The sequence below is a fragment of the Natrix helvetica genome (genome assembly GCF_964273705.1).
Source record: "Natrix helvetica genome assembly, chromosome: Z".
NCBI classification, from domain to species: Eukaryota; Metazoa; Chordata; class Lepidosauria; order Squamata; family Natricidae; genus Natrix; species Natrix helvetica.
Genome location: NC_138554.1, coordinates 73,932,627 through 73,959,719, shown reverse-complemented (window position 1 = coordinate 73,959,719; position 27,093 = coordinate 73,932,627). Strand labels below are relative to the sequence as shown.

General features: G+C 46.3%; 1 protein-coding gene across 1 annotated transcript in view; it reads left to right on the top strand.

The window, feature by feature from the left end:
* Positions 1-597: 597 nt before the first annotated feature.
* LOC309381793 (uncharacterized protein) overlaps positions 598-27,093 on the top strand; it is a gene marked incomplete at its 5' end in the record, with an annotated part of 75,619 nt that continues 49,123 nt past the window's right edge. The window contains 2 exons of the mRNA XM_081933078.1: positions 598-809; positions 1,097-2,462. Coding sequence (XP_081789204.1) covers positions 598-809; positions 1,097-2,357 — 1,473 coding nt within the window. The 3' untranslated portion in view covers positions 2,358-2,462. The remainder of the gene's footprint in view (positions 810-1,096; positions 2,463-27,093) is intronic.

The following is a 27,093-nucleotide window of genomic DNA, read 5'->3' as shown; positions in this document are numbered from 1 at the left end:
CCCACCTCCGTTCCCTCCCAGTCAGTCTCCACTGTTACCTAGACGACATCCTAGTCCTAGCCTCCTCCGCTCCCCGCGCAGAGAGGGATCTTGCTACCACCATCAGTACCTTGTCTTCCCTGGGGTTCTCAATCAACCTCGAGAAGAGCCATCTGACACCCTCCACCAGCCTTCAGCATTTGGGAACCATTATAGATTCCGTGGGGGGTAGGGTCTTCCTGTCCCAGGAACGCTGGGACAGCATCGTGGAACTAGTCCAGGAGATTCGCAGGCTTCGATCTTTTCCCCATAGCTCTCCTCTCCAGACTCCTCGGGAAGCTCATATCCTGCATCGGGATCGTCCCTTGGGCTCGTCTCCATGCCAGAGATCTGCAGTGGTTCCTTCTGCCCCACCAGAGGAACGGAACAGCCGACGCAAACTTCAAGGTCCTAGTGACCCCTCAAGTACTGCTCTCCCTCCGCTGGTGGAGGTCCACCTCCCTGGCGAAGGGGTCTCTTTTCAGGGAACCAGACAGGCTGTTCCTCACCACGGATGCAAGTCTGTTCAGCTAGGGGGGCCATCTTCAGTCCCAGTTGGCCCAAGGCCGGTGGACACTGATGGACCTGCGAAAGAACATCAACTGGCTGGAGCTCAGGGCAATACACCTAGCCCTTCGCCAGTTCAAGCACACGGTCGCGGGACAAGACATCTTGGTACTGACGGACAACGTGGCGGCAAAGGCGCACGTGAACAAGCAGGAAGGTACCCACTCCATGGCTCTTCGAGACGAAGCAAAGCGCCTGGGGAGCTGGGCAGAGCGGAACCTCCTGTCGATCCGAGCGGAGCACATCTCCGGAGTGGAGAACCAGCAGGCGGACTGGCTCAGCAGGGAGACAGCAGACCACGGGGAATGGCAGCTTCATCCCAGCATCTTCGCGCAGATCAGCCAGAGATTCGGCCAGCTGAGGGTAGACCTCTTCGCCTCTCCATCGAACGCACAGGTTCCGGATTTCATATCCCGGTTTTCCTCCCGGGGGGCGGTGGACACCAACACTCTACGTTGCAGGTGGCCAACAGGCCTTCTGTATGCTTTTCCCCCACTCCCTCTCATACCAGGGGTCGTGAGGAAGCTAGTGACAGAGAGGGCGGAGATCATTCTGGTAGCCCCGCACTGGCCACAACGACCCTGGTTCGCGGACCTGGTGGAGCTGTCGGTCCTCCCCCCTTGGCGGATTCCACAGGGGAGGGTAGAGCTGCGCCAAGGGAGCCTGATCCACCCAGACCCGGAGGGGCTCAATCTGACCGCCTGGCGCTTGAGCGGGAACAATTGAGGGTGTCCCAGATCTCTTCCAGAGTCATCAGCACCCTGGAAGCTTCCAGAAGGAGATCGACCACCCGCATTTACGACATGACGTGGGCTGCCTTCACCAGCTGGTGCCAAGCCAGGCAGGTAGAACCTTCATCAGCCTCCGTACCCCAGGTACTGGATTTCCTCCAGGATGGCTTGGATAAGGGTTTGGCGCACAACACCCTACGCAGGCAGGTCTTCGCTCTAGCTACCATCCTCAAAGGGGAGGGCTCCCAGTCCCTTTCCCAAGTTCCAGTCATCAAAAGATTCCTCAAGGAGGCGGCCAATCTCCGGCCTCCGGTAGTCCACCGGTTCCCCTCTTGGGACCTCCCCACGGTCCTCCAGGCTCTCCTAGAGCCACCCTTCGAGCCCTTCAGGGAGGTCAGCCTTCAACTTCTCACCCTCAAGGTGACCTTCCTCGTGGTGATCACCTCGGCTAGGAGGGTCTCTGAGATTAACGCCTTGTCTTCTAGGGCAGACCTCTGCACCTTCTACAATAACAGGGTCGTTCTCAGGCTTGACCCGGCCTTCATGCCCAAGGTCAATTCCCCCTTCCACAGGGGGCAGGAGGTCATTCTCCCGGACTTCTGCCCTCACCCATTCTCCGAGAGGGAGAAGTCCTGGCACCGACTAGACATTAGAAGGGCCCTGCGCATCTATCTCAAACGCACAGCCCCCTTAAGATGGTCGGAGGCGCTCTTTGTCTCCTTCCACACTTCTACCAAGGGCGCCAAGGTTTCGCCTACCACCATCAGCAGGTGGATCAGGTTGGCCATCTCCAAGGCCTATGAGGCGCGAGGGCTGCCCGTGCCACAAGGCATTACCGCACACTCCACCAGGAGTGCAGCCACTTCAGCGGCCTGGGCCACCCAGGCTCCCATCGAGGACATCTGCCGAGCTGCAGCCTGGTCCTCTCCGTCACCCTTCATCAGGCATTACCGGCTAGATACTTATGCCTCGCCTGAGGCATCCTTCGGGAGGCGGGTCCTTCAGGGTGTCCTAGGCACGCAGGAGACTCAGGCCCAATAACCCCTCTCATGGACATCTAGCTTTGGTATGTCCCATACAGTGACTCCTCCCACACCCCACCTTGGAGACTGTCAGTTGGTCCTACCTGAACTGCATGTCTCGAGGGTGGGTGTGGGAGCAGTCACTTCCCGCCCATCAGGCGCCAGTGCCGGGCCTGAGTAAGCAACCAGACCATCCAAGGTTCAGGAAGGGAAGCTGCCGTTGGTTTTTTTTTTCTTCTCTTCCCTTCCAGGTCCTTCTTCCGAATCATCGGTTGATCTGGGGAGTCACCAGGAGGAGCAGAGGGCGTGTCCTCAGATTACCCCAGTCTCCAGGCAATTGGGCCATAAAAATACCCATACAGTGACTGCTCCCACACCCACCCTCGAGACATGCAGTTCAGGTAGGACCAACTGACATTCTGGCAATTTTCTTCTCTGTTAAAAGCACCAAAATAATCCAGATGATATAAGTTTTCCTGCTGGGGCATGGGGTTGGACTAGATGACCTCTGAGATCCCTTCCAGCCCTAGATTGCTGTGCTGTTTAAAAGCATCTTCTGAATCTAATGCCAGGGTTAGTGGTCCTTCCTTCCTCTCCTTTCTCTCTCTCTCTCCCTTCCTTCCTTTTTCTTTCTTTCTCTCTTTCTCTCTCTCTCTCTCTCTCTCTCTCTCTCTCTCTCTCTCTCTCTCTCTCTCTCTCTCTCTCTCTCTCTCTCTCTCTCTCACGTTTTAGGAATCACATCTAAAGGACCTCTAGAAGTCTTGTTCAAAACTGATTGTATCTGTGACAAAAGCTTTACCTCAGATTCATTAAATTGACTATAAATGATCCCATTTAGATAATTTGGGTTTTTTTTAAGAATGTGGAAATGAGCAAAACAATATAGGAGAGAGAGGAGAGAGAAGAAAGAAAGGTGTTCAGTTCTTAATATTTGAATATATCTTCTTAATAAACATACAAGTAATAATATATTAAAATATCCCCTCCCTTCCTCCCTCCCTCCTTCCTCCCTCCCTCCCTCCTTCCTCCCTCCCTCCCTCCTTCCTCCCTCCCTCCCCTCTACTCTAATTTTCTATTGCAGTATATTATGTGCCATTCAGCAAAAGGCCTAATACTTTGTCTTTGAATAATCTTATTGTTACTGTTAGGATTTTATGTTATAAATATTACAAGTAGTATGAAATGCTTGCCATCACCTGGTGGGGGATGGGGACATGCTGGATGGCTGCCTTCTCCTCTAGACCTGCAGCTGGACTCTCAACAGCTGACCGGTGTTGATGCAAAGGGGGAGATGCCATGCTGGAAATTGCTGCTCTGCTGCGGTGCAGCCCTGGGTCATCTGTCTGCCCTCCTGGAGTACCACCGCCACCCCTCTTGGCCCCAGTGCAGCAGCAGAAGGAAGAAAGCAAGAAGGGCTGGTGTTCTGGACCAGAAGGCAGGCAGATGTCCCAGCGAGCTCCAAACGGTGGGGAGGAGGCCACCTGGCCCAGCAAACTTTGTAGCTATGCAGCTGTGAAGGCTGCCCCCTCTTCCCTGCCATGTTCCAATATATCAGAGGTTGCCACAAAGAAGAGGGAGTCAAACTATTCTCCAGGACACCAGAGTGTAGAACAAGAAGCAATGGGTGGAAACTAATCAAGGAGAGAAGCAACTTAGAACTGAGGAGAAATTTCCTGACAGTTAGAACAATTAATCAGTGGAACAGCTTGCCTCCAGAAGTTGTGAATGCCCCAACACTGGAAGTCTTTAAGAAGATGTTGGATAGCCATTTGTCTGGAATGGCATAGGGTTTTCTGCCTAGGTAAGGGGTTGGACTAGAAGACCCCCAAGGTCCCTTCCAACTCTGCTATTGTATTGTATTGATTGATTGAAAGAGATGCTAGATTGAAAGAGATGCTAGATCAAAAGATAGACTTAAAACCAGAACTATTCCTACTTGAAATTACAAAAGAGAAATATAGTAAAGGATTGATATATCTAATGCTGCATGTTATAACCGCAGCAAGATTGGTTTATGCGCAAAATTGGAAAAACAGAGATAACCTCTGTGAAGAAGAGGTAATAAAAAAAATTTGGTCTGTGCAGAAATGGACAGACTGACACTAGAACTTAAAAATAAAGCTGAGACAGAATATTATGAAATTTGGAACAAAATGTATCAATGGTTGGAAATGAGGAAAAGGATTCGGAGCAGAATATATTGAGGATTTGCAGAACTGAAACTAGACAATACTTAGAGAAATATACAAAGGAGGATGAAGGATATGTTTATAAGATCAAAGTAGCAATGTATGATAAGTAGGAACTATATTTGCTGTTATATTAAAATATGTATGGAAACGACAAAGCTAGGGAGGTTGCTCTGTGTCTAATGTTTTAATGTTCATTTAATTAAAAAATATTTTAAAAATATTATATATGCAGTGGTGGGATTCAACCAGTTCATACCAGATTGGGAGAACCGATATCTAATTTTTTTGTTGAATTCAGAAAACGACCCCCAAAATGGCCAGACTAGCATGCGTTCACCTGCCTCCAAACCAGGGGTGTGTTTCAGCGAGTTCGCACCGGTACTGGAGTACCGGTTGGTGAAATTTAGCGTGCCTTCCTGTACACTTTCTTCTGGAAGCCTGGTACCAGAACACTCCCTCTCCTAGCCTGCCCATCCCCCTGCTCACTCCCCCTGCCCATCCAGTCACCACTCACTTGCTCACTTGCCCCGCCCATCCACACCATGTTGTCCCATCCACCCACTTCCTTTGCCCGCCCAGCCGAGGCTTTGAGGCTGCAGGCAGCCAGGGAGGTGGGGGGGATGCTGCCCATCTGTCTGCCCCCTCCAGAAGCAACAAGGCAGGCCTTGGGATGGTCAGCAGCCCACATGCCACTGCCATGTGACTGCTCTGGGGGTGCAGCACCTGCCTGGATGTAGTTGCAGCCGGCAACAGGACATGAAGGAGAGGCCGTCCGGCAGAGTGTTCTGAGGTCAGTGAGTTGGTGGGGAGGTTGCATGGGGCTGGAGGCACCAGGGAGGTGGGACATCAAGGCCATCCTGGGTGTCTGCAATGTGACGCAGCAGCTGCTGGGTGGCTGCTCCTTTGTGCCCCATTTCCAGCAACAGTTGGCTTTCTCCTGCCAACTCAGGCTAAGAAGCAGAAAAAAAGAGCAGCTTCCCTCTCCCCTCTCACTTTCCTCAGCCTACACGCTATTCAAGAGGTGGGGGAAAGTGCTTCTTGGCTGCCCCTCCAGGAGGATCACTGTGTATCCTCCACGGATGGGAGGTTGAAGGGGCTACCGCAGGTGAAGAGTGCCAAGGGGTTTTGGCAGCGTGAGAGAAAGACTTTAAAGTCAGTGGAGGTGGTGTGTGGCTGGTGTGCCTTGTTCTGACTTTCCCCAGGTGCAAAATGCTTTAAAAAATAAAGTTTTAGATTTGGGGGGGGATTGTAAAGGGTTAGGGGTCCAAGGGTCTTGTAACTTGACAGCTTTAAGAATTGCATGCTTCAAATGCCAACGTTCCTCAGCCAACATGACTGGAGGAGGAATTCTGGGAGTTGAAGTCTACAAGTCTTAAAGCTGTCAAGTTTGAACATCCCTGGTTTTTTTTTCTAAAGGGTTAGGGGTGCAAGGGTCTTGTAACTTGACAGCTTTAAGACTTGCACACTTCAAATGCCAGAGTATCTGAGCCAACATTTTGGTTGCTAAGTAAGAGCGTTGTTAAGTGAGTTTCACCACATTTTATGTTGGCCATGCCCACCTGGTCACATGACCACCAAGCCACTCCAACCCAGTCACGACCGCCGAGCCATTCCTCCAAAATAGGCCACACCTACAGAATAGGTTCTAAAAATTTTGAAACTCACCACTCTCCAAACTCTTGCATGCTGCAATCAGGAGGCATGTGAATGCTCGCTAGTCTGGTGTCTTAAAAAACATTTACTTTAATTCAAACTGTAATAACTCAGGTCTTTAATCTGGCTTTTGTAACTGCAGATCAGATATGAGTTTTATAAAGATGCAGTAGCATTTAACAGCTCCTGCTTGTTTACAGAGTTAGGTGCACAACAGCAGTGCCGGGTAGGGCACAGAAGAGTTTGAATCCAAGCCCTTTGCTTTTTTTTGTGCTGATTTCCCAAATTGAGTTTTTAATATCATGGAGAAGACGTAAATGACATTACAATTTTGATCCATTTTTCAAACTTGGTTTTTTTTTCTTATTTATTCTTAAGCACCCATCCTTTCTCGCTAAGACAGGATACCTCTTCCTTCAAGTTGCGATGTAGCTGCAGGGTGTATTGAGAGTTTAGTTCACACATTTTGCTTGCAACATCTGCTTTCTCTGGCTTAATCTCTCCAGACTTTGTTCCAAACCCCTAACTGCAGTGTCTAAGTAAATGTAAGTACCAGAAATGGTCATTCATACTATTTTAAAATTTTCATTTTGACTCAAAATAGTATACACTAATCCAGGAACAGGGGAAAAAAACCCTGATTTTTGGAATGCCATACTACTGTGCATTCATGTGCCTCCAATCCCCTTGCTTGCTGCAAAGCCAGATTGCAGCAAGTAAGGGATTGGAAGCACATGAATGCATGCTAGTCTGGTCATTTTGGAGCCAGTTTGCTGAACTCAACAAAAATTAGGTATCAGTTCTGCCAAACTAGTTGTTAAAGTATATGAATCCCACCATTATATATGTGGTTAAAAAAGACCAATATAGTCAACTGCTGAGTGGTAGCAGGAAAAATAGTAGCTGGAAGTGTCACCCAAAACAATTTCTGAAATGATCAGAAGTTTAAAAAAATAGCAGAGCATTAAACTTTCAGACTTCATCAGGAAATGCCAAATGATTTGGTTATACTTGGGAAACATTTGTTTTCAATAGATGTAGCATACAGCCAATAACTGTATTTAGATGCTTCTGACTTCAAATATTTTTAGCATTAAAGTTGTAGATGACCTACAAAAACTTTGGCAACTAACTTTAAATATTAACATGGTGCTGCACAGAATGTTCTCCCTAATTTTTCTAATGTGCTTTGATGACATCACATCAAGCTTTATCACCTTGCCTAACCTTAGGGCTCGTTATTTCCAAAAGACTTGCTAACACTTTTCAGAAAGCAAAATGCTGAAGATCAACAATTTATGGAAAAGGTTTTCATCTGCTAATGTCTTAAGAAATTTTCATTCCATACCACTCTGTTTCACACAGTGCAAGCAGTGCTGGCTGAACTTTTTTGTCATTAATTTTGAGATCTCCAGTGTTATGCTTCAGATGCCAGAGGATTCTCTCCCTGGTGTCAACCATGACTTCCATCTCACTTGACTTTTGACATTTTACATTTAAAAAAAAACTTTTTAAACAGTAGACATTGCAAAACAAAACCACAGATTTCAACATCAACTTTATCTCTGAGAATGTCCCAGACTTCAAATAGGTCCTGTGACAAATATGGGTGAGGGCACCCAGCCCTTTGATTGGAATGGTGTTCACATGGCGAGAAGGAGGACAAAGATTAGTGGAGTTAGGAACATTCTGTGGAGGAAAGTTATAGATTGGAAGACAGCTTTCTGGTAAATTGGTGTTTTGTAACAGATTATGTTCCCTGATAAACATTTATTCCTGAACAAGCTTTATCTCCAGTAGCAAGAGTATCTCCAACACAAAGTTCCACAGGTAGCCAACTTGAAAAAAACTTGGGAATTCCTACATTAGCTCATAATCCATTTCAAATTGTTACAAATATAATTATTAGTACAACATATAAACATTGCTTTATATAGATTATTATATAAATGATAATAGAAATATTAAATTGCATTTAAATTCCATATAAAACTATTGTCAGTTAATTGTTTATTTTCAGTGTTTCCAAAGTATGGAGGAGGGTTCTTTAATACAAGAACAAAGGGATAGATGTGTAGAACTGGGTTATGTTGTGTTTCCCAAAGGTGAGCACCAGCAGTTATCCCATTATATGTTTTGTCTTAGTCAATCTGATTTTGACCACATTCGTTACTTTTATGGGAAGGTTGCCTCCCAAAACACCAATACAGATGAATTTTCATACCAACAAAAATTCAGTTCAATGGAATTTACTCTTGTTAATGTGTGATCAATCTGATTTTTAGTGGCTATGTTATTTCATTTATACCATGTGTAAGATGGTGAGTATCAAGGTTAAAAAATGTGTTACTAATAAAATATGGTGTTGGCTGCATGTCCAGTATCTTTTGCTCATTCATTTCACTGTTCTTAGCAGCATGTGAACTGCTGAACTGTTTGTAATCTCTTCTGTTAGTATCTACTCAGACATTGAAATCTTCCACTACATGCAGTATAGCTTTCATTTTCTCTATCTCCTCAAATAGATACATATTAACAAAAGTAAAAAGATTTGGAATATTCAATGCAAAAGCCAATGGACTATGTGAGACCAATCATAAAATTGTAAAAACTAACATAAAACTAACATTACAACTCTAATATTAAAAGGAAAAAAACCAAAAAGCCCTAAGAATTAATTAAGATAGCAAAACTTAAAAAAGAAAAGTAGAAAAATAGTTAAAACAAAAGTTGGATGCAGCATTTAGTCAACTGTTACCAGAGATGGGAAATGTGGAGGATGAATAGAAGTCATATAAAATATCCTGCCTGACACTACAGAAGAACTATATGGAAGAAAAAGTGAAAAATGATGGAATGGGATCAAATATACTGCAAGTGCATGGTGGTGTTAAGAAGTTAAAGAAATAGTAAAGTTGAAAAAAGAGTTATACACATGGATAAAATCAGAGAAAGAAGAAGCTTATATAAGCTAAACTCTACAATGCAGATATACCAACAAGATAATCAAGAAAACAAAACAAAAAAATCCCGGGAGTGCTTTGGAAAATTATTAGCATATAATGAGACATCAGCCTGTTTTTCAACATAATCAAAAGCATATGGAAAAAAGAGAGGAAGATTATAGCTCCACAGAAATTATCAATGACAAGAATGGAGGGCCACTAATAGAACTATCAGAAGTAATAGAAGAGTGGAGAGAACCACCAGAAATACTGATCGAGGAAGTGGCAAGAGTTGTTAAAGAACCTCCCAAATACAAAGGACCAGGAATAGTGTTGTGTACCGAGCCGGTCCACCAGTAGGTGGCGCTGCATAGACCTTCTTTCATTGGCCCATACATCCGGCGGGAGAATCCTGGTTACCCTATTGGTTCCCCGACTGACGGCGTTTGTATAAATTGCTGTCAGCCGGGGATTGTGTATCTCGGTTTTAGTCAGTTACTGTTGCTTTTAAATAAAGATTAACGTCCAGCAGCCTTCTTGTACTTCTTTGCCTTGGAACACAAAACTGGCAACGAAGGTGAGCGAACCTGAACCTCAAACCACAAGAGCCATGGCTAATACAGCTTTCTTCACTTCATTCCACATTGAGGCCGAATCCTGGGAGGTGTTCATAGAACGGTTTGAATGTTTTCTTCAAGCCCATGACCTGCTGAATCTCTCACTTGAACGTAAGAGGGGTATTTTCTTGAATTACTGTGGCCCAGAAATGTTTGCCACGGCAAGGGCACTATCTGCCCCCACCCCTGTTCATACCATGCCATGGGAGCTCCTCATGGCAAAACTTAAAACGCACTATGAGCCAGCGCCCTCATGTTTCGCCAGGCGCCAAGATTTCCGCCACTGCGTTCAACGAGATGGACAATCTATTAGTCAGTACATAGCCGCACTTAGAGCTGCCGCTATCACTTGTGAATTCGCCGACCTAGACGAAGCGCTCCTCGAGCAATTCATCTACGGTTTAAAGGATGTTAATCTCTACCGGCGCATTCTCTCCCGCTCGGACCTCACGTTGAAGAATGCTGTCGATGAGGCTCGCGCTTACGAAATGGCAGGTCAATCCACCCCGGACCAGAGGCGTTTTCCCCCAGCTACTCCCTCAGCCACCAACCAGCTTGTCGCCTCTAACTCCTTTCAAACTGACTTAGATTTGGCGATTGACCGCCTGCAATCTTTGAGCCATAAAGATGCATGGAATTGCCTAACCTGGGGCAGCCGCCATTTGCGCTCAGCCTGCCGTTTCCGCACTGCTGTGTGCTGAAAGTGCGGTAAACGGGGCCACTTAGCAAATGTTTGCCGCTCTACCGTTCCTGATTCCCATCCTGCTACGGTGCCTTCTACCTACCGGCCAGCCCCGCCGCCTCTCCCTGCCAGGCGCCAAAATTTTCTCTCCCTGGGTGACATTAACGACTCCTGTCCGGAATGGGTCGTCGACGCTTCCTCCTCCTCCCAGGGAGAACGTGGTAAGATCCATCTCTCGCTTCAGATCAAATGCAGTCCGTGCTCCATGGAGCTGGACCCCGGATCTGCCCATTCTATCATGTCCTGGAGCACCTTCTCTTCTCTTCTGCCCAACTTCCGAATACGTGACCTAACTCCTGCCTGCTGCCGTCTTCGAGACTACCAGGGCAACCCAATTCCGCTGCTGGGTTGTGCGACGCCTACTGTTACCTATGGTTCTTTCAATGGGCGTCTGCCACTACTAATTGTAAAAAAAAACCTGGCTTCTCTACTAGGGATGGACTGGTTCCATGCTCTGGGTCTATTTGTTTCGGGGATCCACTCCACCCGGTGTTCTTCTTCCCCTGGGGATGACCTTTCTTTCCTTCTTTCTGAATTTTCTGATGTTTTCTCTCCTTCTCTGGGCTGCTATACGGGCTCTCCTATCTCCCTCAACCTTGATCCTACTGTTGCTCCTATCCGTCTCAAAGCCCGACGTCTGCCCTTTGCCTTAAAGGCAAAGGTAGACGCTGAAATTGATAAGCTTCTCGCCCAGGGGGTGCTTCAACCTGTGGACTTCTCCTCTTGGGAGACTCCTATAGTAGTTCCCTTGAAGTCCGACGGATCCGTAAGGATCTGCGCGGACTTTAAGTCAACTGTCAACAAGGCCCTTCAAGCCCATCCCTATCCTGTTCCAGTTGTGCAACATGTCCTGCACACACTTGGCCAAGGCAAGATTTTCGCTAAATTGGACCTTGCGCAAGCGTATCAGCAGCTCCCTGTTGAGGACGCCACGGCGCTTGCGCAAACAATCGTGACCCACCGCGGCGCTTTTAAATGCAAAAGGCTCCAGTTTGGTATTAGTGTCGCCCCTGGTATATTTCAAAGTCTCATGGAGCGATTGCTCCATGGCATCCCAGGCGTCACTCCCTACTTTGACGATGTCCTGATCGCTGCCCAGGATCGATCAGGACTCGCCAAAGTCCTTCGCTCCATACTGCAGCGTTTCCGTGAGGCTGGATTCCGCCTTAAGCCCTCCAAGTGCCAGCTGGCCGTTCCCTCCGTAGAATTTTTAGGTTTCCTCATTGATCGCCACGGCGTACGTCCCTCCCCCTCTAAAATAGAAGCCATTCTTTCCACCCCCACTCCATCAAATAAGGTTGAGTTACAGGCCTTCCTTGGCCTCCTCAACTTTTATTCCTCATAAAGCGTCCCTAGCAGAGCCTCTCCATAGGCTTTTAGACAGCTCTGCCGCCTGGACATGGACTAGCCGCGAAGCGCAGGTGCTCGCGGCTGTTAAGGAGTCCCTCACGCGTCCACCTGTCCTGGCACAATACAATCAGTCTCTTCCTCTGCTTCTTGCTTGCGACCCCTCCCCCTTCGGCGTCGGGGCTGTCCTGAGCCATGTTTACTCTGATGGCTCGGAAGCCCCTATTGCCTTTTATTCCCGCACTATGTCCAAGCCTGAGCGTAATTATAGCCAGCTGGACAAAGAGGCACTGGCTGCCGTTGCGGGGGTAAAACGTTTTCACCATTACCTCTATGGCCATCCCTTTTCCCTCCTTACGGACCACAAGCCGCTGTTAGGCATCCTCGCTGGGGATCGCCCTACGCCACCCATCCTCTCCCCTCGCATGTCGCGCTGGGCGGAATTTCTTTCCGCTTACAATTACTCCCTCATCCATAAGCCCGGCCATCACATTGGCCAAGCGGACACTCTTAGCCACTGCCCGCTTCCTCTGCCTCTTTCTGACCCTGCTCCTATCGAGTCCATCTGCCTCCTGGACGACCTCCACCTGCCTATTACCGCCTCTGACATTGCCCTGTCTTCTCTCTCCGATTCTACCATTTCTGCTGTCCTTAACTACGTTCGCAGAGGATGGTCTCCCTCCTCTGTCGAAACTCGTTTTCTTCCCTTTTACCGACGCCGCACTGAGCTCTCTGCGCTCCAGGGTTGCCTCCTGTGGGGCCACCGTGTGGTCATTCCTGACCGGTTGCGCCGGTCTGTGCTTGCCCGTCTTCATGAAGGGCACCCAGGCATAGTCCGGATGAAGTCCCTGGGTAGGGGGTATGTCTGGTGGCCCTCCATGGACGCGGACATTACAGCTTGGGTGCAACGTTGCACCCCATGCCAACAGGTCCGTCCCGCCCCTCCCTCCGCCCCTGCTCGCGAGTGGGAACATCCTAGGGCTCCGTGGAGCCGCCTCCATATAGATTTCATGGGCCCCCTCGCGGGCACCTCTTTCCTCCTTGTTATTGATGCCTGGTCTAAGTGGGTGGAACTTTTTCCTATGCCCTCTACTACATCTGCGGCCACTATTCACATCCTTAATTTGCTGTTCAACACCCATGGATTGCCAGACATCATTGTCTCTGACAATGGCCCCCAGTTCTCTTCCCAGGAATTCCAGCAATTTCTTGCTGGTTTGGGCATTCGCCATGCCCCAGTCGCTCCCTTTCACCCTGCAGGGAATGGCCTGGCTGAACGTGCTGTGCGTTCTGCCAAGGAATCGCTTGCCCGCATGGCTAATCTTCCTTTATCCTCCCGGATTACCACCTTCCTGCGATCCCAGCATTCCACCCCGTGCCCCCTCACAGGCAAAAGTCCTGCTGAACTCCTCTTGGGCGGAAAAATCCGTACCACCCTGGACCGTCTACACCCCCTGTATTCATCTTCCCCCCTTCCTACCTCTCCCCCTCACCCACCAGAAAAGGGCTTTTCTGGTGGGTGAGAGGGTTTTTGCATGGAACTTTGCGGGTGATCCAAAGTGGGTACCCGGAAGTATTGCGGATATAACAGGGCCCTGCTCTTACAGGGTCCTACTCAGCGACGGACGAATGTGGCGGCGCCACATAGATCAGCTGCGGCGGCGAACTGATGATGGGTCTCCGGATAGACCACCAACTCTGAGTAGACCAGGCCCTAGCGACGCCGCCTGCTGGCCCAATGACAACAACACAGCTAGCTCCGAACCCGTTTCCCCCACCACGTTTAGATCCGTAGACTTATCTTGTAACGTTGGTGCACCTCCCAGGGTGTGGCCTCTGGAACAGCTCCGCCTGCCCTCCGGACCGAGCCATCCTTCTACGTCGACCACAGCCACTCCTTCCCTGCGAAGATCTCTGCGCGTGCGCCAGCGTCCCGGGTATTTACGGGACTACGTCTGCGCGAACCAGGGGAAAGGGGTGTTGTGTACTGAGCCGGTCCACCAGTAGGTGGCGCTGCGTAGACCTTCTTTCATTGGCCCATATACCCGGCGGGAGAATCCTGGTTACCCTATTGGTTCCCCGACTGACGGCGTTTGTATAAATTGCTGTCAGCCGGGGATTGTGTATCTCGGTTTTAGTCAGTTACTGTTGCTTTTAAATAAAGATTAACGTCCAGCAGCCTTCTTGTACTTCTTTGCCTTGGAACACAAAAAATAGATGGACTACCAACAGAAATAATTCAAGTATCAGGAGGAAGCAGCATCAGATGGCTACACACACTTTAATGCAGCATGGACACAACTAACTGCACCTACCGATAGGCAACAACAACAATAATAATAATACCACTGTGGAAAAACAAAGGGAACAAACAAGCACGCACACAGTATTGAGGCATCTCACTCTTGAGCTATGTAAGGAATATGTACACCAAGATAATAAAAATAAGATTAAGACCAGTTATAGAAACACAACTAGCAGAAGAGCAGATAGGTTTTAGAAGAAATAGAAACTGAACATATGAAATGTTTGTGCTTAATAAAAACTAATGTAAAAGAACATGGAATACAATAAGAATCTCTTTGTTGCATTTCTAGACCAAGAGAAAGCAATTGATAGAATTTAGGAAATTGTTATGGCTAACATTGACCCAATATGGAGTAAGTGAACAGCTTATTACAGTATGCAAAAACTTATATCATTATTGCAGAAATGTAATCAGAACAAACCAAGGAACATCAGAACCCTTCACAGTAGCATCCAAAGTAAAACAGGAATGTGTACTATCACCACCATTGTTTATCATTTACTTGACAGCATAAGCAAAGAAGCGAAGCCCAAGAATACAAATAATGTCAACAAACCACTCTTTGCTGACAATCATGAGTTGATAGCAAATACAGTTAAGAAACTGCAACAACATCTTAAGGCTATCAACCAAAAATGCAAAACAAATAATATAAGGATCAGCAATGAGAAGTAATAGCAATAGGGGTGGGGGGAAGCACATCCTAAATATAGTGACAGAAAGAACAGGCATAAAACAAATATCAAAGTTCAAATATCTAGAAACAACATTTACCTAAGATGGTAAAGTGGATGAAGAAATTAACATGACACAAAAAGGTTAACCAAGAATTAGGACAGCTTGCTCCATTCCTACAACATAAGGCAGTACCAATCAGCACAAAGAAGCATCTCATGTGAACATCTTATCCTCACCCTATATTACCAGTGTCAAACATGGACACTTACAGCAAAACATAACTAAAAGCTAGTCATCAAGGAAATGAAATAATTGAGGAAGGTTGCTGGAGTTACCAGGAGTGATAAAATCAGAAATGAGACCATGACAAAGAATTGGCATAAAACCATTTTTTTTTAAAAAAATGGATTTATATGCCACCCTTCTCCCAAAGGACTCAGGGTGGCATACAGCATTAAAAAACACATATTACAAAAGTTAAAAGAAAATTAGAAACAATCCAAAAAACAAACCCAATTAATATAACATTAACATTTTAAAAAATTAGATAAAATTAACAGGCCAGGCCGGCTTGCTGGAAAAGCCAACTTTTTAGGGCGCGTCGGAAGGACGGAAGTCAGGGATTATGCAAAGCTCCGGGGCAGCTCATTCCAGAAGGAAGGAGCTCCCACAGAGAAGGCTTTCCCCATGGGGGTCGCTAGCCGACACTGTCTGGCCGACGGCACCCTGAGGAGGCCAACTCTGTGGGATCGCACTGGACGGTGGGAGGCTACTGGTGGCAGTAGGTGGTCTCACAGGTACCCTGGGCCTAAGCCATGGAGCGCTTTAAAGGTCATAATTAATACCTTGAATCACACCCGGAAAACAACCGGCAACCAGTGCAGGCCACCTAAAAGCAGTGTAACATGGGAGCACCTAGGTACCCCCATGATAACCTGCGCGGCCGCATTTTTGACAAGCTCTTGAAGAGCCTCCGGGTGCTCTTCAAGGGCAGCCCCATGTAGAGAATGTTGCAATAGTCCAGGTGAGAAAGGACAAGGGCATGAGTGACTGTGCATAGAGCATCCCAATCCAGGAAGGGGCGCAAATGACGTACCAGGTGAACCTGGTAAAAGGCCCCCCTGGTCATGGCCGTCAGGTGTTCTTCTAAACTAAGCCGTGTGTCCAGGAGGACTCCCAGATTGCGGGCCCTCTCTGAAGGGGCTAAAATTTCTCCCCCTATTATCAAAGATGGAACAAGATGCACAAATCATTTCCAACTTTATACATACAAAAATAGAAAATAGAATAGTTTGGTCACCTGGAGATGATGTCATTTGATTCCATACTGTGCAAGGCATATACAAAAAGAGAAGGTCAGAGAACATGAGGTGGACCCAGAGGAAGATGGAAAGACAACATCAAACATCAATTTCAATGATTGAGGCTACCAGAAGAACAAGAACAAGAACTTTGTATTTTCCTCAACATCCAAAGTGATAAAAGAGGCACAGGAAGAAGAAGAAGTACTAGCAGAAGAGGAAGAGGAGGAGGAGGCAGAGGAGGAGAAAAAAGAATACAATTTAGCATCAGGTATGATTGTGCAATATTTCTGGTTGCCATACCTGAAGACAGCTAAGTAAAGAATGAAATTGCTCATATGTGACATCTTTGTTTAGCCGTCCTAAACAAACAGAATTCAAAACCAAAATATTCCTTGTTGGAAACATACAAGTAATCTACTTGACAAGATTATTATAACATTTGTATTTATGGATTCATAAACTAGCCAACCAGATTTTCCATTAACTTTCTATGATTTGTCAGCTTTGATTTTAACAGCAAGTATATGTGTTATATAATAACCTTATACTCTAGGGAGACAAGTTGAAAAAATTGTTACAGGAAATGGCAACAGAGGGCACTTTTTTCTTTTTGGACTGAAAATGTAAGCAACTTTGGATTTGCAGCAAATTACACGTCTCCAATAAATGGATATTCTATATAAAATAGCACTGAATATGCCACTATATGTTCTACTACTGCACCTTGGATGGTAGTTTATATATAAAAATAGCAATCTTGAAGAACAATAGTTATTTGGGAGAAGAAAAGAACCTCAGCCCTTTTGCATAACTTTTTCAACTTCCATGTATGTTTTTATCAGAGAATTCATGACTGGCAGAGACATGGTAAGAAGGTCAGCCAATGAATAGGCATAGCAACTAAGTCAGTCAATGAGGGCTGTTTAGAAACTGAAACAGTGTTTGCTGGAGACAGCTAGTTGCCTTGGCATGGGGTACTAAAGCTGCAAATCTGTGCTGAGAACTAAACTGGTCTGCTCTCTGAACTCTGAACTGAAACCAATCTCTCCTCTCTACCATGTTGGAAGAACCACCTGTTGGTATTGCATATTTACTTCTGTGTTATATTATATATAAAGAGAAGTTAAAGAATCCTGCTGAATCAGTTACCTGTGTGTGGTTTCTGCATTTGATTTCTGCAACAAACTTTGACAGTTATGAGTAGTTTCTTCTTATTATATGAATTGCCTTTTGATATAAATTATGTATGAACAATTATCTATGTCAATAAAGAATATCCAAAGCTATAGCTGTATTTTCCTTCTATGTATAATGCTGATAGTGGTCAGATCGGGTTAATGGATGAAGTATACTGAGTCTAACAGTAACAACAGCTCTGTATTAGTCAACACTATGTACAATCCAGCAAAGACTCTGTCTAGCAGCACCCCTTTTGTAGGAAGCTGTCAGAGCTCTTTTTTTTTCCTTTCAAAAAGTTTTATTGGTTTTTTAAAACATTTATAAGGAAAAGGGTAAGTGGAATGGTTACAAATTTTGGCAGTTGCAAGTGTGGCAGACGCCCCCTCCCTCCAAACTCATAGGATACATCTAAATATAAAACATTAATACATAATCATAAAAAATCAGCATATTAATTCTAGAAAAAATAGTTTTCAATCAGTTTATATAGTTATGATATATAGTCTAGATATAATTTCATTATTACTTTTGGTCTGTTTATAACATTGTGGTTTTCTTATTCATTTTTGTGATCTGAGCTTTCTTGGTGTTGCCCCTTCACCCTCCGCTGGCAGAGCTCCGGCCCCTCCTGTGTCCTGTGTGACCATTGTGGTGTCTTCTGTTTTTTCTAGGTTCGCTTTATTTTTTTCCATAAAGGCCTGTGCCTCTATGGGTGTATTGATTCTGATTCTTGTCTCGTCCCAGAATATCAGCATACCTTCAGGCATCAACCATCTAAACCACACCCCCTTCTGGTATAGTTTATTTGCCAAATGCGAATAGTTTTTCCTTTTCTCCCTAATTTTTTGGGGGATCTGCTTCAGGATGGTTATCTCCCTGTCATGATATGTCAATGTTTGCCCCCTTTGTACACCCAGAATTTCATCTCTTGTGCTTTTCCTAAGGAATTTAATATGAACCTCCCTGGGTACATTGTGTGTTCTGGCATATGCTGAATTCACTCTATAGACCAGATCTATCTCCCATTCCATCTGCTGTTTATCTTTGTGTATGTATTCAGCTAAAATATTAGTCATAATGTCCCTTATATTTTCCCCATCTGCTTCTATTACATTTTGAAATCTAAGATAAAAGGACATTCTCTCAAACTCTGTTTTCATTTGTTGGATATCAAGTTCTTTGTTTCCCTTCTGTAAAGCCTCTACCCCCCCTCTCGCCTCCGCCACCCCACCCTCCACAAGGTCCAGTCTCTGTGAGTTCTTATAAATTTGGACTTGATTCTCTTTAATTTCTTCCTTCATTTCTTTTAATTGTTTCTTAATTTCTTCCTGGCCCTGTATGAGTTGCTGGAGCATTTGTTGCAAATCCATCTCTGTACTCTTAGGTTGCATCAGTTCTGTAATCTTTGACTGTGTGGCAGGACTGGATGTTGCAGATGTCGGTGCAGAAGTAGCAAAGCCAGGTTTTCCAGGGGGTGGTCTTTTTGGAGACATGGTTTATAAAACAAAGAGATCAGTCAGTGTAGAGACTGGGCAGCTGGAGAAGTAGAGCAGGCAGATGAGTCCAGAAGGCAGAAGATCCAAACAGGTGGGAGTTTCTTTAGTCAATCTAGCAATAGATGAAAGTTTTTTCTCCAAAGAGTTCAGGAAATAACAATCCACAAGAGATTCCTCTGGGTGACACGGAGACAAAGACCGGAAGCCTGAATTTTAAAGGTGGAGTCAGGTTTCACAGTTCATGAAGACAACGGAAGTGTGCCATCTTGCCCTGCCAGCTTTGGGCTCAGAGGCATAGGAAAAATTTTAAAAGTTCACAAAGTTCTCAGGTCATCAATAAGTTCTGGAACTAAGTCCCATGAAAAACACTTTTACTGGGGTGAGGCATCATTAGTTGGCTCTCCCCCTCCTCCTTCCCCTGGGGGCGAGAGCAAAATTTTTACAAGCCGCTTGTCCAAGGGGGGGGGAAATCCCCCTCCCCTCCAGCCGCTTCTCCAAGAATAAATCCGAAAGATTAACTTTTAAAATTACTGAAAAGTCCATCAACTCAAAAGTAAGGGGATAAAGAGAGGAAGCATCTCACCGCACCGCCGCTGCTTCCTTCAGTTTTGCGTTCTCTGATCAGCATAGAGCGAGACGCAGGCGCGCCCTCCGAAATTGCTCCCCGGTGCCTGGAGCAAAGCGGAGAAGCCCCCACCAGCCGCCGCCGGTGCCAGAGCCTTCCGCGAGCCACTCCCTCGGCAGGACGCCTCTCTGGGGCGTCCTGTGCCCCCCCGAGGACGGGGGAAGCTCACCGAAGAGCAGGAGCGGGCAAAGTTCTTGCCCGTCGCCGTAGCCGCCGGAACCGGAAGTCAGGAAGCTGTCAGAGCTCTTAACCAATCACCTTTGGTTGATTGGTTAAGAGCTCTGACAGCCGGATCAGAGGACCTCGGTAGAAACTACCATACTGTCTATCAGTATGTAACACCCCTCCCCTCTTATTTGGGCTGATTCAGCTGGTTACATACTCACACAGGTAGGTAGGTTTTCTGGTGGCTCGTTCTAACCTGCACAGTTCATTCAGTGCTGGAGTTTTGGACAGGTTGGATGGACCTGTTGCCTCTCTGGCTTTGCCTGGTGGAAACTCCTGGAACTTTCCACAGAGCGCAGCTGGAGTTTCTGGAGCCGGTTCGCTTGGAACTTGCTGCCGCACTGCAACCTCACCAGATGAGTAACCCGGTACCTCCGGGCTTGAAATGTCTGTGAAAGGAATAAATTCGTGCTTCCTTTGGGTAGGGCTTTGGCTGACTCTTGGAGTTACCTCTGGATGCCTAAGATTGGAGTTGGAGATGCGGCCTTGGAGTTGATCAATGTGCCGCCTCAAAATTCTACCATCCTTGAGCTCCAACTGGTAAGAGTGAGGTCCAGTAATTCCTGTTACCTTGGCAGGGATCCAGAGAGCACCATCTGACTAGTTGTGGGTGTAAACTTGATCCCCTACGCTAAATTGTCTGATTTTGCTGGTTGAATCTGGGGGAGTCAAAGAAGAACAGTTTGGCTGTAGCCAGTCTCTAGGGTGATCTTAGCTGGCGACCCATCAGAAGCTCGGCGGGGCTTCTGCTGGTGGTAGCACTTAGAATGATGTGCTGGTAAAGGAGGAATTGGTCTATCTGTGTTTGCCAATTTTCCGGTCCCATCCTGGATAGGGCTTCTTTTGCAGATCGCACCATTCTCTCCACCTGTCCATTACTGGCTGGGAGGGAATGGAGCGGCCAGGGCATGTATGATTCCCTGAGTAGCTAAATAATTGGGGCCATGAATTGGGGCCCATTGTCCGAGACTAGGATGTCAGGCAGGCCATGAGTGGAGAAAAGCCTCCATAGTGTCTTGATGACCGCCTCTGCCATGGTGGCGGTCATGAGGACTACCTCTAACCACTTTGAGTAGGCATCCACAACTACCATAAAGACCTGGCCATGAACTGGGCCAGCGAAATCAATGTGCACCCTCAACCAGCGTGACTGAGGCCTTTCCCATGCCTTAGCAGATGCCTCTTGGGGAGCTGATCTGGACTCCTAGCATGGTGTGTAGGTATCTATCCACTCTTCTATCTCCCCATCCATGTAGGGCACACATAACTCCTTGCCAAATATTTCATCTGGACAATTCCCAGATGCCCTGTGTGCAAGGCCTCTAATACTGCAACTCACAGTTTGGGTGGAAAAACAACCCGATCACCCCATAAAAGACAACCCTGCAATACAGATATCTCATCTTTTTTGGTTACAAATTCTTTAAACTCAGACCCAACCAGCCCCTTGGGCCACCTCATAAAGCAAAATGAAAGAAAAAAAACCTTATCAGCCTTCTATTTAAAATAAAATATTTTAATTTCTAATTAAAGATAAAGTTTTTTAGCAATGATACCACAGTGCTTCCTAGTGTGGTATCTCCACCTCTCCAACAAATTTAGCCATTTCACATCAAGGAAGATCAAAAACACATTTTTATAAAGATTGGCTTTAAAGGTAAAAGGAAAGCAAAGGTTAAAGGTAAAAGGAAGGCAACTATATGTCTGTATAGGTAACCAGAATTCAAACACTTTTATACTACACCACCATATCTTCATTTATTCTGCATTGTTGCTTTTTTCAACTCTCCAATAAACTTAAAATAAGAAATATAACTAATAGATTATCAGCCAAATCTATAAAATTGATAGTTAGCTGTAATGCAGTGATGGCGAACCTTTTTTGGCTCATGTGCCATAAGTGGGGGGAGCGCAGGGGGGTCATGTGTGGGCGTGCCGCACCCATAATGGATTCCCCCCATTTTTACATGCTTTTTTCACCCTCCCCAGGCTCCAGAAGCTTTATAGGAGCCTGGGAAGGGCGAAAACAGCCTCCCCCTTCAGAGCGCTTAAAAGGACCCTCCGAGCAAACCGGAAGTGACTTCCGGTTTGCTCGGAGGGTCGTTTTGAGCGCTCTGAAGGCTTCAGGGACCGTCCGGAGGTTTCCCTGATACATTCAGAGCGCTCAAAACGATCTTCCGAGCAAACCGGAAGTCACTTCCAGTTTGCTTGGAGGGTCCTTTTAAGCGCTCTGAAGGCTTCAGTAACTGTCCGGAGGTTTCCCTGACACCTCCGGAGGGGTAGGGAAGGCTCTTTTCGCCCTCCCAGGCTCCTATAAAGTCTCTGGAGCCTGGGGAGAGCAAAAATGGCTTTTAAAAAGGGTGAACTCAGCTGGCCAGCGCGCACATGCACACTGGCCAGCTGACAAATGGCTCCACGTGCCACCTGTGGCACGTGTGCCATAGGTTCGCCATCACTGCTATAATGGATCAGACAAAAAATACCCTACATAATCCAGCTTTCTGTTCCTAGAGTAGGTAAGGGAAAAACTTCAACAAATTAGTGGCCATAATTATGTTCTGTGATATCAATTTTCATAATTTAATCATCTTCTGCATGCAGTAGCATTTTCCTTTAGACTAGAGCAATGTTGTTGAACCTTTTTGGCACCAAGTGCCAAAACGGGAGCATGCACATGCACGGGGGAGTGCCGGAAACTGATAGAGCATCGCCCTGGCATGCATGCATGGGAGCACCGGAAACTGGAATGGCAGTTCCTCAGGTGTGCATGTGCATGTCAGGAAACTAAACTTCTGGTTTCTGGGGCACTCCTCTGCACCAGCCATCTGGTCTTTGTATGCATATGCACACCAGAAACTGGAAGACTAGGTGACCAGTGTTCATGCGCATCATAAGAGCCCAGTTTGTGGTCTATTGTCTGTTTCCAGGGGAAGGGGAAATTATCAGTCAACACTAGCGGGGACAGTCCCTCTGGAAAGAAATGCATTTTTAGCTAATGAAATATTCCCCCTTATCAAAAAAATTATACAACATGGGGGTCTGGTTTAAGTGATTGTTACCAGAGGGGATGATAGTCTTCTGGGAGGGAAAGAGGATCAGAATTAATACAATTCAAGAGGCGGAAGCCTTTATTAAAAAGAATCTTTTCCCCCCCAGAGGAGGAATTTAGTGGGAGTAGGGAAAAGGATAGCAAGATGCAAGATAAGGAGGGGGGGCACTGAGGCCCCTCCGTGGGACAGGGAAGAAGAAGCAATATCGAAAAGGCTTAGATCACAAAAATGAATGTATTTGGAATAATTGTAATTGTTGATACTACAAAAAGTAACAGAGAAAAAATAGTAGAGCACATGTTTGATAATATTGGTTAAATTTGTTCTGATGCTTTCTTTTATATTTTATTTTTAAAATTGTTAAATCTGTGAGTTTCTTGGGGGGATTTTCGCCACCAGTTTACTCTTTCCTATATATTTTAAAACCAATAAAAATTTTGCAATAAAAAATAAAATAAAAAAAAGAATGGGAAAAAAAGAAAAAGAAAAATGCACAATCTGTGCAAGAGTTTAATGCCCAAAGAGCAAAAAAAAGTAATCAAATGACCATTTATGCTCTTTTCCAAACTTCAGCTTTATGCTCTGACTAAATGGTGGAAGTGATTTATTTTATAAGAAAGTTTCTTTAAAAAAAACATTAAAAGCAGGCAGAATCAGCAGCTCTCCGATGCGATGGATGCTGCAGGAAGCAGGCAGGTGACGAGGCAGCAGATAAGCTGGACTGAAGGGACAAGGGACAACCAGGTTAGCTAGGCCCGCCACCTGGCAGGCTTAACCAGCCAGGCGAGATTGGAGATGGGGGGAGGGGGAGGGGAGTAGCAGGAAACCCCCTTTCGGCCACGCGGCGTACGCCAGTTCGCGGCTTTCATGAGGCAAGGCCTGAACGCCTTTCCTCATGAAAGCTGTGAGCTGATGTAAGCTCTCCACCCCCCATTGCCAGGTGGCAGTCCAGTCTCCGCCTTCCCTCATGAAAGCTGTGAGCTGGCATAAACTAGCCCCTGCTGCTGCCGCCACAGCCCGCCTCCTTTTGGCCATGTGGCATACGCCAGTTCCCGGCTTTCACGAGGCAAGGCCTGAAGGCTTTCCCTTGCGAAAGCCGCTAGCTGGCATAAGCTAGCCTCTCCCCCCCCCCGCCGCCCTGCCCACCTCCTTTCGGCCATGTGGCTTATGTCAGCTTGCGGCTTTAACGAGCAAAGGCCTGAAGGCTTCTCTTGGGAAAGCTGTGAGCTGGCATAAGCTAGCTTCTCCCCCGCCGCTGCTGCTGCCGCAGCCCACTATAAGAGCAGCCTCCATCAGTAACCAAGAAAGAAACCACTCAACTCCATTTTTCAGAATTAAGAGTACTTTTACTGGTTATGAGTAGATAGCAGCTAGGCAAGCAAGATCTGAGGCAAAAGCGTGCGTAATCATAGATATCAATATGTGACCCAACTCCCTCTCCCTGGTAACCCCATTCCCCAGTCCAATCCGCACAGCCCACAGGTGTCATGTGGGTTGTATCTTCAAAAAACATCATCAGGTTGGTATGCCGGACAGTTGACCTTGGCGGCAATTCCACTATCTGCAGCATATGTAGTAGATGGTGAGAAAAACACTCCCTTCTTCATTCATTCCCGTGCTGAAAACTTCCCCTCCCAAATACCATGTCATCCCCCCTCCTGTTTCAATGGCAGCCGAAAGGAAGCAGCAAAGCAGAGGCTGACATCCGGCCCTCCGTCAGGAAAGGAGATCATCCCAGGAAGAAAAAAACATAGAGAGAAAAACAGGAACAAGACCTTTTACACATGTATATGTCAACATGAGTTAGGGTTTATTGGGATAGGTAGAGTAGAATTTCCGCAAAAGTCTAGGAGCCCTAACATGGAACTTATCAACCCAATCAGCTTGGGGGGGGGGGGGGAATGTTTCCAGGAGACCAGATATTGAATCTGATTCCTACGTTTCCTGGAGTCCAAAATCTCTTTGATCTCAAGATGCTGCTCACCCTCAATGAGAAGAGGGGCAGGAGGCGGAGGTAGGGGTGTCCGAACAGAGGAAGTGTGCACCGGTTTCAATAGGTTAACATGAAACATGAGGTAAATATGGTTGAGATACTTCGGTAGTTCCAACCTTACAGAAACAGCATTAATGACCTTCACAATAGGAAATGGACCAACATATTTAGGCCCCAATTTCTTTGACTTCTGGGTGGTTTGGACAAACTTGGTAGACAGAAACACTTGATCCCCAATTTTGTACTCTCTTTCCTTCATCTTCTTTTTGTCAGCTTGTTTCTTGTTTCTTGATGAGCAGCTTCCAATGTCTTGCGGGCTATGGGCCAGGCTTATTGGAGCTGGTCACTTCACTCGGAGAGGCACAAAACTTGTGGTTCTTCACGGGGTAATTCTGGAATGGGTACAAAGTCCTGCCCAAATACAACTCTAAAAGGGGTGAAACCAGTGCTGCTGTGCACAGAGTTGTTGTATGCTACTTCAGCATGTGGTAACAGTTCTGCCCAATTATCCTGCTGATAATTGATGAAACACCGGAGGTACTGTTCCAAAACAGAATTAATCCTTTCACAAGCCCCATTAGTCTGAGGATGGTGGGCGGAGCTTAACCCCTGGGCAAAGCCAATCAACTTCATAAACTCCTTCCGGAAGAGGGAAGTGAACTGCACCCCTCTATCTGAAATTATGCGTTCCAGCACCCCATGCAGATGGTATACATGTGTAACACAATTTAGCTAAAGATTTAGCTGAAGGGATCTTGGAACAAGGCACAAAATGAGCTTGTTTAGAAAACAGGTCTGTGATGACCCAAATCATGGTATTTCCTTGACTCTCCGGTAATTCGACAATGAAATCCATTGATATTTCCTTCCATGGGGATTCAGGATGGGCCACACCTTGAAGCAGGCCCTGGGGCTTTCCTGGTGGCCGCTTAGTGGCAGCACATATGGGGCAACTGGCCACATAGGACAATGTCTTTTTTGAAAGAAGGCCACCAAAATTGTCTTTGAATGAGATGCAGTCTTCACAAACCCAAAATGGCCTGCCATACAGGAATCATGAGCTCGTTGTAGCACAAAAGACTTCATGCTTGCAGGAACATACAATTTAGAGCCTATCCAAGCCAGTCCATCTTTCATGGTGCATTCATTTGAATGTTCCTTAAACCAGTCATTGGACTCAAGGCCTTCCTTGAGTTTGCAGATGAGGTCTGTTGTGACCTCCAAATTAGAGATGCTTTGGCTTCTGGTAACCATTGGGGCAGCAAGACTCTTCACTGGGATGACTGGATGAACTACACTTAGCTTCGAACTGTTGTATTGTGGGAGTCTGGATAATGCATCAGCCATGAAGTTCTTCCCTCCAGGGATGTACTTCAGGGTGAAATTGAACCGGTTGAAATGTTGTGCCCAACGCATTTGTTTAGGAGATAGCTTTCAAGGGGTCTTTAATGCCTCCAGATTTTTGTGATCAGTCCACACCTCAAAAGGGTGTTTAGTCCCCTCAAGGAAATGTCGCCAGGTCATCAAAGTCCACCTGACAGCAAAAGCTTCTTTTTCCCATATAGCCCATCGTCTCTCCATCTCTGTCAGTTTTTGGGAGGTATAAGCACAAGGCTGCAGGTTCCCGTCAATGTTCGTTTGAAGTAGCACTGCCTCCACTGTTACATTACTAGCGTCAGCTTGAACGACAAATGGTGCATCCATGTCCGGGTGTTTCAAAACGGGTTCAGCTGCAAAGAGTCGATTCAGTTTTTCAAATGCAGCTTGACATTCCTTAGTCCATTTTAACGGCTTCCCTGGTTTGGGCTTGGCCTCTCCTTTAGACTTTAGGAGATTTGTAATTGGTAGCGTAATGCTGATGAACGAGGGAATAAATTGACGATAAAAATTCGCAAATCCCCAAAAACTTTGTAATTGTTTGTGGGTGCTGGGGGGGGGTGCCCATTCTGTGATGGCCTGGACTTTTGCTGGGTCCATTTCGATACCATTGTGGGAGATGCGATAACCAAGGTAGTCAATTTTTCCCTGATGAAATTCACATTTAGACAATTTGGCTCCGGGCGCAGAGTTTTTTTGAGAACTGAATGCACCAATGTCACGTGTTCTTCACGTGTTTTGGTGTAAATAAGGTTGTCATCGAGATAGATCATCACACCTTTGTATAGGTGGTCATGCAAAACTTCATTTATTATTTGCATGAAAACCGCTGGTGCCCCCTGTAGGCCAAAAGGAAGTACTCGGAATTGAAAGCAACCAAGTGGGCAGTTGAAAGCAGTTTTCCATTCATCTCCCTTTTTAATCCCGACTCTGTAATAGGCCTCCCTTAGGTCCAATTTTGTGAAAATCTTCCCTTTACCCAATTGGGCCAACATATCCTTCATCAGACGGGGGGGGTAAACAT